This window comes from Hydra vulgaris, chromosome 15 (assembly GCF_038396675.1).
Source record: "Hydra vulgaris chromosome 15, alternate assembly HydraT2T_AEP".
Classification (NCBI taxonomy): domain Eukaryota; kingdom Metazoa; phylum Cnidaria; class Hydrozoa; order Anthoathecata; family Hydridae; genus Hydra; species Hydra vulgaris.
In genome coordinates, this window is record NC_088934.1 from 53,788,653 (window position 1) to 53,813,023 (window position 24,371).

General features: G+C 25.5%; 3 protein-coding genes across 4 annotated transcripts in view; all 3 read left to right on the forward strand.

Moving 5' to 3' along the window:
• The first annotated feature begins 1,530 nt into the window (after positions 1 to 1,530).
• LOC101241083 (uncharacterized) lies at positions 1,531 to 9,512 on the forward strand. Its single transcript, XM_065818753.1, has 8 exons — positions 1,531 to 1,718; positions 2,733 to 2,867; positions 3,089 to 3,250; positions 3,968 to 4,058; positions 6,373 to 6,512; positions 6,672 to 6,802; positions 6,926 to 6,994; positions 9,277 to 9,512. Exons 1-8 carry the CDS (start codon positions 1,602 to 1,604, stop codon positions 9,458 to 9,460), a joined length of 1,029 nt encoding a protein of 342 aa, XP_065674825.1. The 5' UTR covers positions 1,531 to 1,601; the 3' UTR covers positions 9,461 to 9,512.
• A 1,009-nt stretch (positions 9,513 to 10,521) lies between these two features.
• LOC100202585 (leukocyte receptor cluster member 1 homolog) lies at positions 10,522 to 21,982 on the forward strand. The gene is made up of 9 exons (XM_065818863.1): positions 10,522 to 10,662; positions 10,821 to 10,911; positions 11,244 to 11,343; positions 11,973 to 12,077; positions 12,153 to 12,273; positions 15,913 to 15,955; positions 16,616 to 16,727; positions 21,430 to 21,563; positions 21,676 to 21,982. Exons 2-9 carry the CDS (start codon positions 10,889 to 10,891, stop codon positions 21,737 to 21,739), a joined length of 702 nt encoding a protein of 233 aa, XP_065674935.1. The 5' UTR covers positions 10,522 to 10,662; positions 10,821 to 10,888; the 3' UTR covers positions 21,740 to 21,982.
• A 645-nt stretch (positions 21,983 to 22,627) lies between these two features.
• The window catches only part of LOC100208537 (nose resistant to fluoxetine protein 6), a 40,177-nt gene continuing 38,433 nt past the window's right edge, over positions 22,628 to 24,371 (forward strand). Inside the window, exons 1-3 of one of the 2 annotated variants that reach the window (XM_065820511.1) lie at positions 22,628 to 23,089; positions 23,369 to 23,499; positions 23,627 to 23,717. In XM_065820511.1, the coding sequence (XP_065676583.1) occupies positions 22,720 to 23,089; positions 23,369 to 23,499; positions 23,627 to 23,717 (592 nt within the window). In that variant the 5' untranslated portion in view covers positions 22,628 to 22,719. The remainder of the gene's footprint in view (positions 23,090 to 23,368; positions 23,500 to 23,626; positions 23,718 to 24,371) is intronic. The other variant, XM_065820512.1, reaches the window with a different exon arrangement.

Consider the following 24,371-nt stretch of genomic DNA (forward strand, 5'->3'; position numbering starts at 1 on the left):
ACAATGTTGCAACATGTTGCAATGTAAAATTGCATTACAATTTTGCAACATGTTGGAATGTAAATTGTGTACTTTTCTAACTAATATATTTTTTAATTATTTATTAAACACATTTTATTAAATTTTTATTTATTTAATTAAGCAAATATTTTGCGTGATATATGTTTAAATGTATTTTTCCATGCTTTTAATTTAAATCTTTTAAATAATATTTAAAAATCAAATATTTAAGATCAGAATTTAAGAACTTATAAGAAAAAACCTGTTAGATGTAATTATGTAACAATATGTAACATTTTGTTTTCAAAATTTTAACGTTTTAATGTTTTTTTTTGCTTTATTAGATATTTAGTCGCCCTTTTGGCAGCCCGAGTCTATCTATATATATATATATATATATATATATATATATATATATATATATATATATATATATATATATATATATATATATATATATATATATATATATATATATATATATTATATATATATATATATATATATATATATGTATGTATATGTATATGTATATATAAATGTATATGTATATATATATGTATATATATATATATATATATATATATATATATATATATATATATGTATGTATATGTATATGTATATATAAATGTATATGTATATATATATGTATATATATATATATATATATATATATATATATATATATATATATATATATATATATAAATTAGTAAAAAACACTTATCTAACTTTTATCTTCTACTTTAAGTTTCACCATTGCTGGATCATCAGGAAGAATTCCCTAATTAACATATATATATATATATATATATATATATATATATATATATATATATATATATATATATATATATATATATATATATATATAAATATATAAATATATATATATATATAAATATATATATATATATATATATATATATTATATATATATATATTCAGTTTATATATTTTTTCATTTATTTTAGTAATAAATTTATTTAATAAAAAATCAAAAAAGTAGTTAAAGTGTGTATAAAGGACAAAAAAACTAATTTTTTTTTTAATTTACAACCAAATAATAGTTAAAACAAATTTATATATTAAATATTTCAAAGAATTAATTCTTGCAGGTTCAAGTTTTTGGTGGTTCTCTTTCTAGTTGGGCTTCTTTTGTGAATAAAATAAAGAAAATGTTTATTATAACCTTATAAAATTAAAATATGAAAAAAATGTGCATTTCCTGATAAAAAAGTCTGCATTTTGACACTCTTCCTTTTTTTATCACCTGATTTTAATTTTTTTTTAATTTTAGAACTTAATTTTTAATTAATTTTTTTTTGAGAAAAACTTTGATTAACACAAATTACAGAATAACAGTGTTTGGTTATGAATATTATTTGGTGTCTTTATTTTTAAGGGTTGTGTCTTCTTTATTTGTCAATTTTAAAGGTTTTTTTTTGAAACCACAACATGTTATAAACCAAATTTAAATTATAAAAAGATCATTGCAGTTATTGCATTATACACTTTTTAATTTTTTTTTAATTTTTTTTATTTCATTTTATTTAATAAGTTTTATATTTAATAATGATGAGATATATATCTATCATATGTTTGAACAAATACCTGGCGACTTGTACCCTGGACTCAACCAGCTCTGCAAAAAACTTTCAAAATATGTAGATGAATCTGGAGCATCATTATCGCTTCAAGAAGAGTTAGATGAGGTTATTTTATTACTATATTGTTGTTATGGAGACTTTTGTTAGGAAAGCTTTGTTAAAAAGGTTGTTTTAATGCATTATATTATATTATATCACACTTTACTTTGAGCATTTGTATAGACTTATCTAAAGCTTTTGTTACTATTGATCAAAAAAGTTGTGGTTTACTTAAAAGAAAATTTCATGAATGGATTGTATGCTAAATAAGAATGAGACTCTCCTATTTAGCTTGAACATTTCTAATGTTGATAATTTAACTTAGAAACGGATATTTAAATACTATAGAAATACTATAGGAAAGCCTGTTACTTAAAATATCAATAAAACTAAGAAAGAACATGTATTCATATAAATGTTCAATGAAATTTGATTCTTACTCAAGTTCAATAAATCATCAATCAATTTATTTTTTTCTTATATATACGTTTAATTTTATTAAAATATCTTAATAAAAAATATAAAAATTTGAAATTTACAATGGAAAAAGAACAAGAAAATTAGATTGTCTTTATAGATGTACTTATTAAAAAATAAAAATCTGCAGATATTATTTTAGTTTGAAAATATTTTGAATTTACAAAAAAAGCACAAAAATTTTTATCATGTTTTTTGTAGTTAAAGAAATACTTGTAAGCTTTTAAAAACTAAAACACAAATTTGCATTAAAAAACAATGCAGATCTTATAAAAATATTGTTCAAAGTTTCAAAAACACAAGTTGCACATTTTTTTGTTTTCAAAATTGCAATCAAAAAAATTGTCGGAATCAAACTTGTTTTAACAATTTTTTAAATAAACTTGTTAAAAAAATTTGTCAAATTTTTGTTACATAGTGCCCCACTGCACCATTACAGCATCTTAAAAATGTTCCTAACAACTGCCACACCTACACTACCTTCTTGTTGTTCCGAACTGTTTTTGTTGGACCTAACACCACAACTACCACTTGTCTAAGAGGTGGTAGCTTATTATTTTATGTTTTGTTTATCATATAATATCCTGAACTATTTATATTTAGGCAAAAAAAGCATTATACAATGTGAAAACAACATACTTTCAGCAACATCTTCTGTATAATCAACTTCAAGATATTCTGTTAAAAAACTTCTATGGTTACTCAGATAGAAACTATACTTCTTCTGAAGAAAAAAAGGTTCAGCCATTTTTTTTTTCAAATATTTTTGGTACAAGAAGTTTGTATAAAGTTTTGAAAATATATTTTTATAACTTTGAAAAATATTTTTATAACAAAAATATTTTTATAAGAGATAAATAATTTAATTAGATAAAATTAACAAAGTAGTTCCTTAGTAGTAATTTAAATTTAAAAAAATTTTTTTGAATTAACTGTTGGTAATTTTGTTTAAAATTTAGTTTTTCAGAATGGCTAGTGAAAGGTTAGGAGCTGTTCAAGCAAGAAATTTTACGAACATCTCACTTGTAAAAAATGATAAACATAATAGAGATACTCAGTTGTTTGGTCTTTCAGAAAATGACTTCACTGAAGAAAGTCAAAAAAGAAAAGAAATACACCAGGTTTATTTTTGCGTTTGATTTTCTTGCTAAGTTTTTTTTTTCTACTGTGACATGGTGGGAATGGAACTCAGAACTTCTAGCTTATGAGGCGAGCGCTCTAGCATAACACCACTACCGCAGTAGTGTATTTGAGTGCTCAATGTTCTTAAAGAATATCTTAACATCTTCTATAGTCTGTTTCACCTCCAGTAGGTTCATCAAGAAGTAGATATATATATATATATATATATATATATATATATATATATATATATATATATATATATTTATATATGTATATATATATAATATTTTTTTATAATTCATCTGATTTTAGTAGTATAGTTACTATAGTTACTAGTAGGGAACTTGAAATTTTTATACTTAAACTCAACAGTTTTTACAAAAAAAAATTTTACTCAACTTCAACAGTATTGTTTCTTACTTATCAAGTATTGTTTCTTACTTACTAAGGATATAAATATACTTAATTTTAAGAATATTGTTTTTGACTTATCATAGAAAAGCACTTAATTTCAACAATGTTGTTTGTTACTTGTCAGGGACATATACTTAACTTTGACTTTGTTTGTTATTGAGTAAAAAAGCAGCTGTTTTTACAATTTAATATTTCAAAAATGAAAAAAAGTGATGGGTGAGGGATATTTTTATCCTACTCGCAATACCTATTCCTGCTTATATCTCAAATTAAAATCTAGCATAACTTTCTTTTTATAGAGTTTGCAGCAAGTTCTTATACCTTCAATCGAAAAAAATTTAAAACAATTTTGTCTGGAGTTGTATAAGATATTTAATCCGAACAACAAAGGTAAGGAAAGTTAGGTTTAATAGTTTAATAGAAAAGAAACACCTTGATCACACTGAATTGGTCACAATGTTGTGACCACAACCTTGAAGATTACTGTTTTATTTACAAGGAAAATCAAGTAGTAAAAAGTGCAAAGAGAAGTTTATGAAAACTAGATACAATAATTTACTATAAAGTTATCTTGAATAGTAAAAGAAGATTATTGGTATTTTAATACATTACCTTGTTCGGTTAGTAGTTATGTTGATTTAAAGGCCTAGAAGCTAAGTTGGTTTAAAAATGAAATATCATATAAACATTTTAATTGAAGATTAAAGCACAATTTTTTGAATGTTACAAAACTTTAACTGCGTATTTAGGTTTCAATGTAAATATTAATTAGTAAGCATGTACTACTTTACAAGTATACATTATCCACCCATGGCCCCTAAATCCTAAAACAGGACTTTACGCTGGAACCTTCTGCGGACCCCCCTTCCTTAAAGGTTGTTCATACAAAAATAGATTAAAAAATTTTCTTTAGCAGATAAAAAAAAGGGAGAAAACAATAAAAGACATATAAAGTTTGTTACTTAAGAAACCGCTTTTACTTTCAAAATCTAAATCATTTTTGATCATCATCATTCAATATTTAGAGATTTTTGTTTTTATGTAATTATGTTATATAAAAATAATTCTATGTCATAATTAAATGTTCTAATGCACAGGGAAAAACAATTATGTCATAATTTAGTTTTGTTTATTGTAATGTTTAAATTAAATTCTCACCTTCAAATATGCGCATTAGTTAAAAGTATGATTTTTCTTTTCCTATTTTTTCTTATTTAAAAATTTAAAATTTTTAATTTTTGTTCTCTGCAATGCTTGTTTTATGAGGGAGTAGGGATGTGATTTTTTGGTAAATTTTTGGTATCTCCAGTTTCCAATATAAAAAATAGATGAACTTTGGTTTGAAAGTAACTGAAAAGTCATTGGTTGTATTTTATTTTTGAAAAAGGTCATCCACCATGACCCTTGATTACACACTCTGTGCAATATGGCTCCCATATATCAGTGAATTTTTTTTTCTTCAGAAGTATATCATCCTGGGTCTCAAAAGAACCAGAATGTTATAGTGATTTTAAAATTCATCATCTTTTCTACTGAGATATTTTTAGGAAAAAAATATCACAAACAAAATGTCATAAAAAAACAACCTTTTCAATTTTTAGTTAAAAATTGTTGTTTTTTGTATATAAAATTTAGGCAATTCATTTTTTTTAAAAACCATTGTTATTTCTGAAATCTCTATGAAATTCTGGTTCTTTGGGAGCCAGTGTGTAATCAAGGGTCATGGTGGGTGACCTTTTTCAAAAATTAAATAAAGCCAATGACTTTTCAGTTACTTTCAAACCAAAGTTCATCTGTATTTTATATTGGAATCTGGAAGTACCAAAAAGTCACATCCTTAATGAGGGAGTTTTAATGTATACAAATCAGGGATGCGGAGTCCCAAAAAGGACTCCGGATTTGAAAGTTGCAAAAAGATTACTTTATCCTAGTATTTGGTATCCAGGAGCTCTAAAAATATAAATAAGTGTTTGGACTACTAATTGGAAAAAAATTAAGAGTATTAGGTTAGAGGAACAATCATTTTTTGAGCCCGGAGTCCTTAAGTATAATGGTGGCAAGGACTCCGGGACTCCAGGACTCCGGGCTTAAAAATAAGAAGTTTCAAATCATTAAATCTTATGAATTTTTTCCTATAGCAGATCATAAGTCAACAAACATGAGCTTCTGGACACTACAGACTTGGAAAAAGTAGAGATATAAAGCCAGAGTCCTTTTGGGACTCCGCATCCCTGATACAAATAACTATACTTTTACATAATATTTATCTTAATTTTTTTTTCCGCAGCTTTAAAACAAATGTTAAATTGAGGAAAAAATAAAAATAAATAATTTTGCACTTTTGTCAATCAACATTTTCTAAAAAGAGTTTTTGTCAATTTTCTGAAAAGGGTTTTACAATTCATAGTTGAATAGTGAAAGTTTATAAATAGTATAAATTAATGGTAAACACCAAATATGAAATCAATTCATTAATGTCATATCCAACATATGAACCAAAGATTTTTTCAAAACTTATTTAAAAGGTATTTAATATTTAGGCAATAAAAATAATTTTAAGTAATAGTTACAATTTATCAAATTGTAATATTTTTATATTAAAAGTTACAAATTATTGTTAAAAGTTACAAATTATTATTAAAAGTTAAAAAGTATTTTTGTTTACAAAGAAATTGAAAAAAAAAAATTTTTTTTTAAACTTTAGACAGTGAAGGTTTGCAATTAGCCAAAGCCAATCAACTTCCAGCATTTGTTTCTAATGAAAAACAAAAACTTTCTGATGCACTGAAAGTAATAAACAAACAAAAAAAAGAACTGAATAAAATCTTCAATGATAACTACAAGGTATCACTTTTACTATGTTTTTTTATTGTATTTTGTATATTTTTTATAAAATACATTCATTTGGCATAATCTATTTTGTTTCATATTAAGAATATAAGGTATTTCAAAATTTTTTAGTTTTATTTTACTTTTGTATATTAAGTTTTTAAATTTATTCAGATTTTAGATTTATCACTTCATGAGCTTCAACTCAAAATGTCTTCTAAAGTAATAGATTCACAAGAAGATGCTAAACAGATTGCAGCTGATTGGCTAGCAACTAAATGTGATTACATCATTTTAAAAATAAAGTAAATAAATATTTTGTTGCTCCACAGGTTGTTTTAATGCAACATCAGCAAAATTTTCTCATTTTTTAAAGTTTTCAAAATATTTTTTTGTATAGTGTTGGAATATCTTTTATTTTATTTTAGAGTAATGACAAATCATCTATATAAAGAAACATACACTCCAGAGACAGTTGAAGCTTTGATGAAAATCAGGTTAGTTAAATCAGATATTTTATTTTGAAATGTTTCACCAAAGTTTTATTCTTTGATTGTACAGTGGTGGCACAAAGTCTTGACCGCACGCATATTTTGATCTCTCTAATAGTGTACTTAGGCAATAATAACTAATTTTTGTAGCGATTTTTATTCGGAAACCTTACTAAATATCTAGTTACCGATGTGGCGCGTTATTAGCAACCAAATATCATTATTTTTGTTATTATAATTACTGTAAATTTTGTTAGTTACTGTTCTGTGTTGATTTGATCAGAAATTGTTGGTATCAGTTTGGTAAGTTTAAGATTTTTCTAGCATTGTTTTAGTAGATATTTACTTGAAATTAATGTATTATCACTCGACTACATATCGTACCGAAACGTGGAGCTAATATTGAGAATAAATTAATTAGATTTAATTATAATTATAATTAGCAGTGCTAATTAGGAATAATTAATCTTAATTAGCTATAATTAACAATTTTTTGGAACTTTTTAAGTTTTATTGTGTTTCTAAACATTTGTTGTTGTTAAATAATGATTGTAATCATGTTTTCTTTCATTAAACAAACATTTTATTATTTTTGTATTATAATTTTGCAGAACATTGTGTATGCCATGTATCAGAAGCTATCAACTGAGCAACGACTGAAGATCATTGTTATGATTAAACAAGGCATTTCTTACAGAGATATTGCTGAGCAAATGAAAATTGGACTGTCAACTGTTACCAGAACAGCCAGAAAAGAGAAAAACATCAATACAGTGGCAGACTTAGAGTGTGTTGGACAACCTTGTAAAACTACTGCAAAGCAGGATCAGCTTTTGGTTCGGGCGAGTTTGTCCATTAGTTTCGCCACGGCTTCGGATCTTGCAAGCTACATGGGGAAAAACCATGAAGTTCATCTAACAGCAAGGACAGTTAGAAGAGTTGGTGAACGATTTAGTCCTCTGTGTGTAGGCTCCTACAGTAAAGCATGGAGGAGGCTCTCTTATGGTATGGGTTTGCATGTCAGGATCAGGTGTAGGTCATTTATATTGTTGTACGGGAATGGTAAACCAGGATAAATATTTGGAAATATTAAAAACACAAATGAAACCACCAGCAAACAAACTATTTTGTAAAAACAAACCATTTTTCTTTCAACAGGACAATGCTCCTTGCCACAAAGCTAAGAAAGTAATGGAATGTCTCAAGCGTGCTTGTACCAATGCTATTGAATGGCCTCCACAAAGTCCTGACCTCAACCCCGTTGAAAATTTGTGGGAGGAGCTCTTCAGAAAGGTACAGAAAACCAAACCCAGCAATCTGGATGATTTGTGGAAACATTTGCAAGCTGCATGGCTAGCAATCCCTGTTGACACCATCCAAAAGCTGTTACAGTCAATGCCAAGGCGTGTACAGGCTGTACTCGATGCGCATGGAGGGCATACAAAATACTAGTCTTTTAGTCAGAATTTCTAATGTTTTATTAGTGGCGCTTATTACTGACAATGCAGAGTCATTTTTATTTCAATGTGGTGCTGTTTTATTTTATATTGTGCCAAAAATGAATAAAATTCTCTTGTTTTTTAACTGTGGTCATGACTTTGTGCCACCACTGTACTTAGATTAATGACAACTTTCTAAATTAATAATAGTTCACTAGATTAATTTATAGTTTATTGTTATCAAGGTTGGAGTCAACCATATATTTTTATTTTTATATGTATTTGGTAAAAATAAACTAAATTGGCGTATTTGTATTATTGTATTGGCGTATTGTGTTTGGTTAAAAAAGTTCCTTAAATATTTGTATTTGATTGAAATGTCTTTGCATAACTTATTCATAAACCAGGTTAACCAGTTTTTTTGGGGGAAAACAAAGAGATTCATTTTTCATTTTTAACACTAAAAAAAATTTGTTTTTAAGGGATATTTGTTAGAAGATTTGTTTTCAATATTCAATTTAGTAGACTATTTTATCAGTCTTGTCTTAAAAAAACCTTTTTATTTTTTTATAACCTAAAGTACAAGTGTTTGTATTTTTATTTGGAAAATGCATATGGATTGCATTTTTTTTAATTTGAATTTGTAATTTTGAAATCTAGGAATAACGTATTTGTGTTTGATAGAATCTATTTGACCTCAACTCTGTTCATGATAGTTCAATAGATTAATGACAATTCACTAGATTAATCATAATTCGCTCACTAGATTAATCATAATTCGCTAAAATAATTATTGTTCACCAGGTAAATGAATGTTTGAAAAAGTTTAGTCATATTTTTTTTTTTTAGAAAATTTCTTGAAGAGAAAATTACAAAAACAAAAGATAAGATACAGAAAACAAAATCTGCATTGTCGATGTATCAATCTGTGGATATCTTCAATCAACTTTTGAATGAATACAGCGATCTTACTATAGAAATTGAGAATAAAAAATGGGCTTTAAATGAACTTCAAAGAAATAAACATAGATAGATATTTATAAATTAGAATTAATAAATGATACATTATTTCTACTATTGTATAATCCAAGCTGTTGTCGTAGTACTTTTAAATCCATTTATTTTTTTGTTTTTATCATTTAGAGTAATAAATTGTGCAAAATAAATTCTCATTTCTTTTATTAAGTGATTTTAATAAAATAATTATTTAATATAATTTATTATTTTATTAATGTTATTTTTTATAATTATTTTTTATGTTGTTTTATTATTCTTTAATAAATTTTTATTTAAGTAGTAAAAACAAAAAAAAACTCATTTAAACAATGTTTACAATTCCACTTCCATGCAAACACTTCCACTACACTTTATGAAATCCCTTTGAATCTCTAACCCCTAACCCTTTGATTTTTCTGATATCACAGAATAACAACAAAACAAGATGATAAAAACAGTTAAAATTATTTTTCACTGTTTGCTTGTAATTAGTCAGGTGCCAGGTGTTTGATCGAGAAGAAGTTTAAAACTAAGATAATATAAAAAGGCTTTTATTTTAAGATCTTATATTTTGATCTTATTACACAATGTCATGCATGTCACTTTAGAAAATGTATGTGAGTAAGCCAACAAGCTATTTTTTCCCTACAGTAGCAGTATTTTTTGTTAGAATTTGTATTTCAAAGTTGAAGTGAGTGGTCTTTTTGAACAATTTTGTGTCCTCATCAATTTTTTTTTTTTTTTTTTTTTGTATTTGATTACCCTGCATAATGCCTTACATTAAAAAATTGTATATTTCACAGCATTTCACAAGATACAAATATAATTTTTGGGTGAATTTGGAGTAATGTTTGAAATTGAAATTAACAGTCTATATGAAAAATTGCCTGTATCTTTAATGAATCAGAATATATTGTAGTTTAGGGAGTTTTAGTTTTCTTAAAAAATAAAAAATGAGGTGGTTGTGAAATGACTGTGATGATATATATTGAATTGTAAAGTTTTATATTATAAAATTTCTTTACCTTATCTATTGAGAGTTTATTTATATTTAAAAAAACATTTGAATTAAATTTTTTTCCTTCTCAGGCAACCACAACTTTAAAATGTGTTTTCAATTTTTTTCTTCATTAGAAGGGAGGCACTCTTTGGAGAAAGGAGGTGCTTTTTTTCACCTTGCCCCAATAATATCTAAAAGATAGAGTGAAAAAAGGAACAAATAATAGAAAAGTGGTAGAGGTAAATGCAAGAAATTAGACAAAAAATTTAAATAAAAATATTATCATGATATTTATAGCGTAAACATGATATAAATATATGGTGTAAATTTTATGTCGTAGTTATATTACTTTTACTTTATTCATTGATTATTTATAAGAATGTTATATATGATGTAGAAAAAGCTTTCGATGTTAAAGAATTAAAAATAGAGTTTTGACGCATAGAAACATGAACATATAAAATCATGAATATTCTTCCAAAAAAAAAGTAAATTTTACTTTTTTATTTTTTTATTTTTTTTTTGTTTATTCTCATTTTTTTAATCAATAAGCAAACATTTTAATAATTTTGTTTTAATTAGATGGTATGTTCATAATTTTGTTTTAATTTGATGGCATGTTGTAATTTTGTTTTAGTAAAATGGTATGTTCGTAATTTTATTTTAATTAGATGGCATATTTTTAATTTTATTTTAATTAGATAACATGTTTGTAATTTTGTTTTAATTAGATGGTATGTTTGTAATTTTGTTTTAATTAGATCGCATTTTGTAATTTTGTTTTAATTAGATGGCATGTTCATAATTTTATTTTAATTAGATGGCATGTTCGTAATCAAGACAACAGAGATCGAGTTCGAAAAGATGAAGAAAATGCTCGACTTGAAAAATTACGAGAAGAAGAAAGAATTGCATTAACAGTGAGTCTTTTCTTTTTGCATTTATTTTATGCCCAGTAAATTTTATTTTAAACTAAAAGTAATTTTAAAATCTATTTTTAGATGCAGTTTAATTAATGAGGTACCATAATTTAATAAATAAAAGTACCTTACATTAATGGAAATAGTATATAATGCATAGAATATAATAGTTTCAGTATATAGTTTAGTATAGCGTATAATATAATTGCATTAGAAAATAACAAATCTACTTAATAATGATTTTGGAGTCATGACGCTTGATTTAAAAATATGACCTAATTTGCAGTAATGTTATGGTTTTTAAATAAATATAATTACAAAATATGATTTCTTTATTTAAAATTTAAAGAAAGGAACAAAAAAATTAAAAACAGATTAAGGGAGTGGATAATTTTATTCATTTGTGACATGTTTTAGAGTTTTTAGGGATTTTGATGACCACTTTTTATAAACAAAATATACGATATGCCAAATAGTTTTTAATATTTTCTTGTTTGTTCTGCTTGATATGTTTTCATAAACTGTAATATGAGAACTGATAGCAGTTCTCAGGAAATTAAAATTTTCACTGTTTATCATTAGTATTTTGAAAATTTATATTTTTTAAATTTAAAATTTTGATAAAATAGGAGCAAGAAGTGCGGATGAGATTATTACGTGGTGCATCTAAAGAATGTTCAGGCGAAAGTTCATCATCACAACATATTAACTTATTTGCACAAGAAGAAATTGAGGTGTTTAACATTTTTATTTTTTTATTTTAGGTTTAATAATTTTTAGAACCCTTGGTTTTAATGTATTTAATATAGGGAGGTCTTAGCAAGCGAGATAATGTTGAATATTTAAAAGAGAAAAAAGAAGAACAGGAAAAGTATGAGAAGAGTATTGGTTTTCTCACATATGTTGGACAGTCTTCACTTGAATTGCAAAGTAATACTTTACTTTCTTCAATAAATTGACGCCTCCTTATGCCCATCTTCACTATTATAAATCTATTAAAAAATGTATAAAATTATTTTTTATTATGGATACTTTATATATATTTTTTATCCACCTGTTTGTAACTTGTTTGTTTTTTTAGGTACTAAGTTAAATTTTTTGCTTCCAATTTTTTATATTGCATGCTTTATAATAACTGGTTTCTCACATATTGTTGAGCATCGAAATAGTTATAACATAATATCTTCTAATCAGCATGGTTTTCTCAATAAACTAATAATAAACTTCCATGATTAACACTTTCAATCTTTTTTTTAGAAACCATATATCAAATCCATTTCAAAATTAGCATCTGCTAAGGTTGCATCTCTTTATTGTGCTCGACACTTTCTTACTAGAGATTCTATTCTATGCGGTAGTGGTATACTTTTACTCGTTTATTAGCGCTTCTCTCATTAAGCGAGTAGTTCCGAGTTCGATCCCCACCACATCCCTGGTAGTACTGCGCTCAACTTGTTCTTCCACGCACCGGCCTTGTTCATCAAGGTTTGTGTTTTGGAGTTATAGAGTTAAGAGAGAGTTGTAAACACAAAAAAGTAGCCTTCTTGACTGTAATGCCTTCTTGGCCTTACGGAGGTGAATAATTCAAAAAAGAAAATGAAAAAATCCTAAATCTGTCCTTGTATGGAACACTGTTGCCATATCTGGGGCGGATCATCCAATGATGTCCTTTCTCTTTTAAGCAATGTGTAAAAAACGCATTGTAAACATAGTTGGATCTGCTATTGCAGCCAACCATTATCACATCATTGTAATGTTGCTTCTCTTTCTCTTTTCTACAAGTACTATAATGGACACTGTTCTATTGAGCTTGCGTCTCTTGTGCCATCTACTCAAATTCATTTTTGTGTTACTTGTTATTCAGTTAAGTCTTATCCTTTTACTGTGAATGTTCTTAAGTGCTCTCCTAAGTGCTCCAAAAACTCTTATTCGTCTAATTTTTTTCCTCGAACATCAGTTCTTTGGAATTCACTTTCTTCATCTTGCTTTCTTGATTCATATAATTTGCAATCTTTCAAGTTGTCTGTCAATGGTTATCTTGCTCAATAAACTTCATCTTTTCTCTCCCAGTAACTTCTAACTCTAATAGTGGTTGCTTGCAGCCTTGGTGGAAGCGAAGATGTTGAAAAAAAAAGAATTTTCTATGTGTACGAATCTTTTAGAATCTACCAATGATTGGAGTATTGCACTTGACAATCCTCTGATAACAGATATTATATATATTGACTTCCAAAAGGCAATTGATTCCGTATCTCATTCAAAACTATTAATTAAACATTTATTATACAACATTTATTATATATATAGTAGCCTTTTAAAGTGGATCACTTTTGAATATTTTTAATAGATTTTATTAACCTAGTTTGGATCTATTGGACCTATTGAGATCTGTCTCACAGACAGATCTCAATAGGTAAAGACTGGTAGTTCTTGATCAGATTTGATTCGAATCATTAGTTGTGTACCAAAAAGTAGTGTGCTAGGACCAACTTTTTTCCTATTATTTATTAATGATTTATTATCTGAAGTAAACGATCTTGAGTGTACAATAAAACTTTTTACTGATGATTTAAAGTTGAACAGTTCATATCCTGATATAAATCATAGCCACAATTTAACTGTTGCTCTTGATAGAATAATTATTTAATCAGATATTTGACAGTTGTCAATTGCCAGCAGAAATGTTTTGCACGCAGATTAGAACTTACTCTAATACATAGTATTAGTTTTAATTACTAGCTAGGTGATTGTATTTTAGATTGGTCATCTAACCCAAAGGATCTTGAAGTAATTATGGACATTCGCCAAAACTACAAAAAACACATTGCCAGAGTCATTCATACAGCAAATACTAGAGCATACCTAATCTTAAAATGCTTTAAAACCCAAAATACTAGTATATTAATACATGCATTCACCACTTTATTAAGACCAATTATTGAATATTACTCTCCAGTTTGGTCCCCACACCAAACTAGGTTAATAAAATCTATTAAAAATATTCAAAAAAGATTCACACAAAAAATTGGTAATCTTAATTGTTTAAGCTCTTTAAGCCATTTACAGCTGCTTGGTTTGGATTCTCTGCAGCTCAGACATTTAAAACATGATTTAGTTATATGTTTCAAAATTATGAATAACTTGGTTTGCATAGATAAAAGTTCATTTTTTGAAATTACCAATAATAAATATACCCGTGATCATACTTATAAGATTCGCAAGCAACAATGTCAACTCGACATTTGCATATATTGTTTTTCTCAACGAATTGTAAATATCTTGAATAATCTGACATCAGAAGCTGTAAGTGCAGATAACATTTGTATATTTAAAACTAAAATAGAATCATGCAATTTTGATAAACACTACTTCTATAAGTAAATACATAAATGAAATCTTGAATGTTTGTATTATAAATTATATTTATTCCAAATGTACGTTGTTATTATACTTATTTAGTGTTATATTGACAGTGTCTGTTTATTTTACCTGTATGTTCTTTAGAACGTGTAATTTTTAAAATTGTTTAAATAAGTTTTTGAATGAATAAATGTAAACAGTGCACTGATAAAACAAATAGAGCATCGAACGAAACTAATTGATAATCTACCTCCACAATCATAGCAAAGTTCTATTGTTAAAAACTAAAAGTTTATTTAAAATCTAACCTATTCTATATATAATTTATACTTAATAACAGTAATAATGATAAAATTATTATTTTATTTCTTGAATGTAGTAAAAACATAAATAAGTAAATATTTTTAAAAATAACATGATATTTTTAAAAATAATTGATATTTTTAACGCCTTAAGGACCGATATTTTTTCAGATAAATGCACCAAAAAAATCAATTTTTTCTTTATGCTTAGAACTTAGATATTGACATATTAAGAATAAAAAAAAAGTCTGTTTTAAATCTAAATATTATTAATTTGATTGATTCTTAGTTGATTTAATATAATAATATTGTTATAAGATTATTTTCACGAATTATTTCGGGCTAATACATAATGAAACGTAAAATATGTGACCCCCTGAGTTATCTCAGGTTCGGTCTTTTTGGACCATATAGCATGACCCAAGATATCTCGGGTCTGGTCCTTAAAGGGTTAAGTCTTGACATGTTTTTTAATATAATTATTATAATATTTTCAAAAGATAAATTTTGCAATAAACTCTGGAATAATATGTTAAAAAATAGAAGATTTTATAGAGAAATAATAACAGAAAAAAAAAAATGCATAATAAACCAATAAAATGGTTACAAAATTGCTCAGTAAATAAGCAGTTGATATAATCAAAATAAAATAAACTGTCATTCTAATTAAATTGATAAGTTAATAGTATAATGAAAAGTTTGTTTATTATTGTTAGAATCCCTCATTTAATGCGTTCTATTTTTTAATATAACATTCCAGTGTTTTATTGTAAAATTAATCTTTTGAAAATAATTATATTAAGAAACTTAACATGAATTAGTATGAAAAAGTATTCTTTATTTATTTATTTTTTTTAAATATTTATTATTATATTGTAATTAAAATTGTAATAATTATTTTTTATAGAAGACCAGCCATGGTATTTAGAAAAAAAGTCTTCAAATAACCTGTGAGTTTTATTTTAATTGTGTTTCTTGTATTTCAAAATTTTTGTTTGTTTAATAAGTCTTATTATTATTCAACCAGTCATAACCTTAGCACCAAACTTAAACAAATAAACCTTAGTTACCAGGAATGAACATTTTGTGTAGAATTTGTTAAGTTTTATTTTGATAAATTCAGCATTTCCATTATTCAACATAGTATCATTTGAAAAATAAAATAATTGACCGAACAATTATTTAAATTATAAAATTACTTAATAGGGTTGTTTTAGTAAGAATTATTCTTATCATGCAATCAAGTATTAAAAAAAAAATCACACAACAAGTTATAAATTTTTTGTATCGCACAATTAATTAAAAAACACACAATTAACACAACTAATTTTGTGTAACATGCAATTTATTATTTGTATGAATTTATATGTTATTATTTTTTAATGTGTATACTTGAATTGGTTGTGTAAATATTTGATTTTATTTTGCTTTTGTTCTAATATTAGTTTCTATTTCAATTTTTATTTGTTATTTATTATCATTGAATGTAAATTTATTATTTTATTTTTCATTTTTAAATTGTTTGTTTAATTTTATTTTAAAGTAAAGTAGTTTAAATGTAATAAATTTATATAAGTAAATATAAGTTAAATAAAATAAATATTTCTTAGAGATCGTAATTTAAAAGATGAGTCAAGGAAATCGCGTTTGGATCCAATGAATATAGTGAAAGAAAGTAAAAAGATTTTAAAAAAAGATGACCAAATAAAAAACAAAAAGAAGGTTTTTTTTTAGTCTAATTTTTGTTTTAAATTTTAAAAAAATTTGTATTTTATGCTTATTATAGTTTTAAAAAGTTAACTTAGTATATCATATTTTTTATTATTTTTAATAAATTTTATTTTTAATTTTTATTTAGTTATTAGTTAACTAATTATTAGTTTTATTAGTTAGTAACTAACTATTAGTTAACTAATAAGTTTAACTTATTTATTATTAGTTTATCAAAAGATCAATGCAAAGAGTTTTTTGTACAGAAGGAAAATATTTAAATTGAAAATAATTCTATCATCAAACTGCCCCTCCTCTTTCTTGAAATTGCACCTCTTCTATCACCAGTTGTTATGTTTAATCACCAAATTGTTCAGTTTTATCACTAAATTTTTCCCCTTTTATTCATCAAACTGTGACCGCGTTGATATCTAAGATATTTGAAAATATACTGTTATTGCATGTATTAAAAATTTACTTTTTTTTTACTATTATTTACTAGGGCAATAACTTTTTGATTTTTTCTGTCTAAAAAAATTCAAAATCTTAAACCAGTAAAATTTCCCAATATTATAGATAAATAAATTTTTGTCTAATTTTCTTTGAATCTAAAAAAGAGATTAGTCCCCATTAGTCTCTTTTTTAGGTCACATGCCAAGTGATCCTACAATCTTTTTTTTATTCAATTTTTAGTTTTACTTGAATGTCATTTAAGATAGGGGGGGGAGAGCAATTGAGTAGGGGGGAGGTGGACAATTATAAAATTAAGAAGACACTAAATTAAAATATATATATATATATAATAATATAAACGGGAATATATGTATATATATATATATATATATATATATATATATATATATATATATATATATATATATATCATAATAAATAAAACGGGAGAGGTGGGGAGAGTCGAGATAAAAGCGTACATACTTTATGGACGACCCCTAAACAAATACATTAAAAAAAGACTTATTCTATTCATCAATAAATATCATTCAGATGGTGCATATGTATTCTGACCCAATTTGGCATCATCTCACTATTCGAAAATAGTAATCACTTAAACAATAATTACATCAGCAAGAAAAAAGTGCATTTTGTTGAGACAGTGGATAACCCTGCAAACTTGCCAGAATGTTGTTCGATTGGGCATTTTTGAAGGCCTTGTCTAAAAGAATAATTGGCACACAGAATTAATATAGATAAAAACTAGAATAAAAATACTTTTTAAAACATTTTATTTTTTTGTTTTACCTTATACCTTAATAGAGATGTGTATTTAAATCAAGTCTCGTTTTTCAGTTGTCACCTGTAAGTCTCACAAAGAACCCTAATTTAATTTGCAATATTTACACACCAAATACTTATTATTGAGACTAATTTAAATTTAGTTGTTTCATCTGTTTGATTTGTAAAGATTCCTTATACCTATTAATATGCTTATACATCAATACAACTATTTGTCAAGAAATCAGATTTGAATATCTGGCTATTCTTTTATGTGCTTTTGCTTAGCACCTTGTTATTTAATCTCCTTTCTTTTTATTCATTCTCCTTCTTCTTGAGACTGCACTCAGTGTTGTTTCTGCTCATATTGACTTTTCTTTCTTATTATTCCTCAGCTAGTATCGTTGTTATCAGTAACTTTAATGTCTAATAACATTACACTGAATGGCTCGACTTTAGTACTATTGACCGAAACTGAATCTCAATGTTTTTATTTTTCTCGACCTCTTACTCAGATTAAAGTTAACTTTGTTTTTCAGACAACCCTAATAACTTACCTTCACTCCGCAATTTGTGTCTCTGACCCAAGCTCAGACTCTAGACTAATGATCTCAATATAACTATTTTTCTGGTACTTTTGCATCAGGTTCACCTTTTTATCACACTTATAACTACTACCTTAAGGCTGACTAAGCTTCTAGAACATTTATCTGGACAAAAAATATCTTATTATTTTTATTACTTATATATATATATATATATATATATATATATATATATATATATATATATATATATATATATATATATATATATATATATATATCTTCTCTTATTACCTCTCACAAGAATAACATAGAAGCTCATTGTTGTAAAGTTGCATCTCTTTCTTTTTTCTATAAATACTAACATGGTTGCTGCTCAAGGGAGCTATCATCACTTGTTCTATCAACCAGAACTCAATCTTGTGTGACTTCTTGTTCAGCTAGATAGCATTTTTCTACTAGAAGTGTTCCTTCATGCTCAGAAAACTTTTGTTTATTTACTTTTTTTCCTTAGAGGTTGGTGCTTTGGAACCTCCTGCTGTCTTTATGATTTCCTTATTTATATGATTTACATTTTTTTAAGTCTTCTGTCAATTACTTTTTTCTGTCTACCACTTTCTTCTGTCAACCAATTTCTTGTTTTTTACCTTACTACTTTGTTTTTGTTAACTTTATTAGCTTTTTTTTCTTTTTAACTTTACAATTTAACTCAATAAAATTTTACAGAATTTTTCATTTTTATGTAGTTATTGTTTAATGTCATTAAAGGATTTTTTTAGATAAATCATAGCTTGCCTTTATTTTATTTTTTGATGAATCAAACCCTTCAGATATGCTAATAATAATTATAATTTTTGAGATTTTATTTAAACAAGCTATAAAATTAATGGAATATAATTAAATTATGTATACTGTTTCATTATGCATTAAGGTAGGTTGATTTCACTATGGCTCATTGCATAATCTTGCAGTTGGAGACAAGTTAAATAAGATTACCCTTAAAATTTGTTTCAAAGTTTATTCAAAGTTAGCATCAAAATTTTTTTTGGCCCTTGTTTTTTTGTGTTTGCAATTAACATTGCTACATAGTCACAGTGGGTTGCAAGTTGCATGTTTGTCACAGTGGGTTATTAGCTAGTCACTGTGGGTTATTAGCTAGTCACAGTGGATTGCTATTTAGTCACAGTGGACCAGAATGTGCAAGAATTAGAAAATTTAACTTTTTTATTATTTATCAGTTATAAGAGGTAAACTTGAGTATACTATAGCCCAAAATGATTTTACATGTTGCAAAGTTGCTGAGTTGCTTATACAATATTTGCACTTGGATTCCCTTGAATAAAAGTAATAGTACTAAATAACCTGTCTGAATGTGCTTTGATCTGTTAGTAATAACTCATATGGATTTGTTATTAACAACTCGTGTATCAGTTTCTGCATTTTTGTTTACCTATATTATATATAAACACTGTATTAGAATATATATTTTAAATATTTAAATCTACTTTAATATAAGTTATTTTAATCTACTTTTTAAGTTACAAGAAAATATTTATGTAACATTAAACATTTGAAAATTCTTCTCACAAATACAATGATTGAAAAACTTTTATAATAAAACAACATTTAATTTTATTTAAATCCATATAAACATTTTTCTCAAATGTTTCTTTTAACAATCAACTGCAAACCTAAAAAATTAGGTTCCCAGTTGATTTTTAACAAAAAAATTAAAGGTTACTATATTAGTTTAATGTGAGGTATTTTAAAATTAGATTTAGAATAAATATTTCCAAGGAAAATAATAATCTTGCAATCTAAAAAAAATGCTGACCTATAGCGGTCTGCATCATCATGTGTATTAAAAAACTTTACAAAAATTGTTACAAAACCACATAAATCAAACCATCAAATAAGAAGACATTACTTGCATAAAATAAAAATAGTTTTTATTAAATAATATAGTGGTGTCAGTTAAAATTTTGACCAAAATGGTTTCCAAGCTCTCTTGTTTTTATTCGTTATATTTTCACTTTTAAATTTTCTTAATCAAATTCAACATACATAAATATCGTATAACAAGAATATGGTTTTTAAAAAAGATATATATATATATATATATATATATATATATATATATATATATATATATATATATATGTGTGTGTGTGTGTGTGTGTGTATATATTTAGATAACATCTATAATGTCACGCTGGAATAGTCTGCTGCTGGGGATTTCATTACATACATCCACTATCTTAGAGCCCGCTGCCACCAAATGAGTGCTGATATATCGACTGAGGGTTTGGCATGCGGCAGCTTTTGTATACTATAAAGGTAGGAAAACTAGCAACAACTTTTATCTATATATATTATAGTAGATTGATAGGTTGCCTGCCCAAACCAAAACCCTCAGTTGATTTAGCAGCACCTGTTCTATCTATTTGTCAATCGATGTAGCAGCACTCCTTGCATGTTCTACCTATTTGTCAGTTGATGTTTTTTTGTTTTTTTTTTAATACGGTAATTCACCTCCACAAGGCCAAGAAGGCCGCTACAGATGAGAAGGCCACTTAATTGCGGTTATAACTCTGAACTCTATAACTCCGAAACACGAACCTTGACAAACAAGGCCGCTGCATGGAGAAACAAGTTGAATGTGGTACTATCAGGGACGTAGTGGGAATCAAACCTCATATATGTATGTAAATAGTAAAAAATAAAAAAACATTTAATTCAGAATGTTTTTATTTTATTAATTACTCTCCGTTGTGAGTCAGGCTATAAGATATAGCAACACTCTATGTATATATATATATACATATATTTATATACATATATATATATATGTATATTTATATATATACGTATTTAAAAATATATATGTATGTATCTACACGTTTGAATATGAAAACACTGTATATGGCAATTTTTAGTCACCACCTCGTTCAACACAAAACATTGATCAACTTCGCAATGAAAGATTAAAGCGTGAAAAAATTGAAAGAGAAAGAGCCAATCAATTGCTTGCTGGTAAACTTGAAAAACCAAACATAGAAACTCCTCAAAGGTTTAAAAAAAAAATTTTTTTCCTTGTTCATCATTTTATTAGTAGATAAAATAATGGAGATAAGGGTAAGTTGATAAAATATTAAGATTATAAATTTTACTTTTCCGTACAGATATTCAAGTCAATTCAACCCACATTTAGCACGGCAAAACAAACCTCGATATCATCCTTACTAAAGAATTTTTAATTGCAAAGAAATGACAATTTTCTAATAAAGTTTGGATTATTGGTGCTTAGGTTGTAATATCTATCTATACTGAATCAACAATAGAGAATCAATAGTTTGTTAATTGTGTTGTAAATATTTTAAATGTTTGCCAATAAAAACAATTTTGAATAAAATATATGACTAAATAATTTGTATCAGATAAAGTTTGTTATTTAACAGAAATTATTAGAAATATATTTTTATTCTTTAATAGTTGTTTTTAAAAAACTGTTTTTAAAAAAAATTTATTACAATTTTTTTAATTTATAAATGAAATAAATTTTGATTTGTTTAACAAAAATGAAAGCGGAAAAAATAATAAGGTATAAATTGTTTGACTATTTATTAAAATTTGAAACATCAAAATTTAATAAATAAAATTGAAACATCAAAAAACATACACATGTCTACTTTTTATTTAAACACTTTTTCATCTTTTTTATGAAAGATGTAAAATTTTATTTTAGTAAAAAAGTTTAGTTTATCTGTAAAACATTAATAAAAATTAATATGGAAACTTTCTCTATACAATGTTTTAAATGCGTGAAAAAAAAAACTGATTGAAAATTATAATTGATATATGTCATATTTCTTGTCATCCAAAAGCATTTTTGTTTCATCCAAATTTTATGTTAATTTATGTTAATTTTGTTTTAACTATTATTGTTCTTATTTTTACTTTTAATACACTCTCAATATAAAAAAGAAAGATTTCAATACACTTTCAAGTACGTCACCATCTAAATACTAACTTAAGTCACTTATTTTTTAAGATAATAGGTTTGCAATTTTAATCTGTTAATTGTTTTTCTATACTTTTGAATTTGAAGTTTATTATGTATATTATCAATAAAATAGTTAATATAATTTAATATAAATATATTAAATATAGTTCTCTGATGCAATTCGTTTTTTTAAGCCTTATTATGTACAAGTTTTTATCACCCAATGGATAGTTATGTATATATATTTTTGGCTTTACATTTTGTGGCTACCTTACCTTCAGAAGCAACTACCTTACCTTTAGAAGCTTCTTTATTGCAACAACAGCAGTTTAACGAAGCCATTGTTTCTAAACAAATACTCAACTATTTCCGTATTTTTGGTCTTGATAGGTTTTCTTCAAATGAATCTGTGCAAGTTTTGATGCAATTGGCTTTAAATGGCTCTGAGTTGAATGATTTTTTTAATAAGACAAATATATCAGCTAATTGTGCAGATTCTATATATAACCTTATGAAACCTGGTCTGAATTATGTTTTACTCAAAAACTGGACAGGATTGTTTATGTGGTTCATGTCATCTCCACTTTTTTTATGTATGTTTAAACTTTTTATATTTAGTTGTAATAACTATTAAAAAATAGTTTAATGTATATATATAATTATTCAATATTTCTACTTCTTTATTTTTTTGAATTTAATTTTTGCCGTTTTATGTCAATAATAAACTTAAAAATAATTATTTGTTGTCATATTTTCTTTTTAATATTGAAGTGACCGGAATCTTTCATGCATTTCACATATATATTTTGCTTTTTTTTTACTTTTTTAATTTTTTATATATTTTTTATTTATTATTGTTATTATTGTTACAGATATTGAATCTTGGGGTTTTCCAACCAATCGATTATATTTTGGTAATGTTGCATGGTTAGGTGCGTTTGATGAATGTCGAAGTATCAATGGCTCTCAATATTGTGTTGCAGATATGATTTTATTTAATGATGTAACTTTTAATTTCAAGTTATTCTTTTGAAAACTTTTGAAATGGTTTTACATTTCAATTTAGCTTACGCTTCTTACAATGAAATTATATCAGTCAGTTTAAATGAATTTGTTTAACTTTTAATTAGTCAATACCACTTGATGGAGAGCTAGGTGTTTGTACTCCTAATGAATGCTCAACAGATGATGTTTTTTATCTACTTTCTATGACAAAATCTTGTGAGATATTTTTTTACTATTTAACTAATTTTTATACTATTTTCTTTTATACTATTTAACTTTTTTGTTGCTGCTTTCATTTTTAAATGAGGGTTAATTATATATATATATATATATATATATATATATATATATATATATATATATATATATATATATATATATATATATATATATATATATATATATATATCAATTCGACACGGCTTTTTCAGAAAAAGAAGAAAAAATGAAGAATAATGATTGAAAAGATTGCTGCCTCATGCCAAACCCTCAGTCAATGTAGCAACACTCCGCTGCGAATCAGGCTATTTGTCAGTCGATGTAGGTACTGAAGCTCCCGGCAACAGGATATTTCAGTATGATGTCACACTGCTCACCTAATTTAGCAGTATAAGATATATATATATATACATACATATATATATATATATATATATATATATATATATATATATATATATATATATATATATATATATATATATATATATATATATATATATAGAGGCCTCAGCAGGATAAGAGTGCACAAGTGGTAAATGGCTGTCTATAACAGATATGGCGGTCAATGGGGGCAATAAGCATTTTTGCAGCAAAAATGGAACTGATAAAAAATATTTTTTAGTTCATATTAGACCTTAAAACAATCTA

What these genes read in the sequence shown, in the direction of transcription:
- LOC100202585 (XM_065818863.1), top strand. Translation starts at nt 10,889, where the DNA reads ATGAATATTCTTCCAAAAAAAAA. An exon ending in AATATTCTTCCAAAAAAAAA is followed by an intron (nt 10,912 to 11,243) that starts GTAAATTTTACT and finishes TATTTTAATTAG; the next exon opens with ATGGCATGTTCGTAATCAAG. An exon ending in AAAAAGTCTTCAAATAACCT is followed by an intron (nt 15,956 to 16,615) that starts GTGAGTTTTATT and finishes AATATTTCTTAG; the next exon opens with AGATCGTAATTTAAAAGATG.
- LOC101241083 (XM_065818753.1), top strand. Translation starts at nt 1,602, where the DNA reads ATGTTTGAACAAATACCTGGCGACTTGTACCCTGGACTCAACCAGCTC. An exon ending in TCTTCAATGATAACTACAAG is followed by an intron (nt 6,513 to 6,671) that starts GTATCACTTTTA and finishes AAATTTATTCAG; the next exon opens with ATTTTAGATTTATCACTTCA. An exon ending in GAAGCTTTGATGAAAATCAG is followed by an intron (nt 6,995 to 9,276) that starts GTTAGTTAAATC and finishes TTTTTTTTTTAG; the next exon opens with AAAATTTCTTGAAGAGAAAA.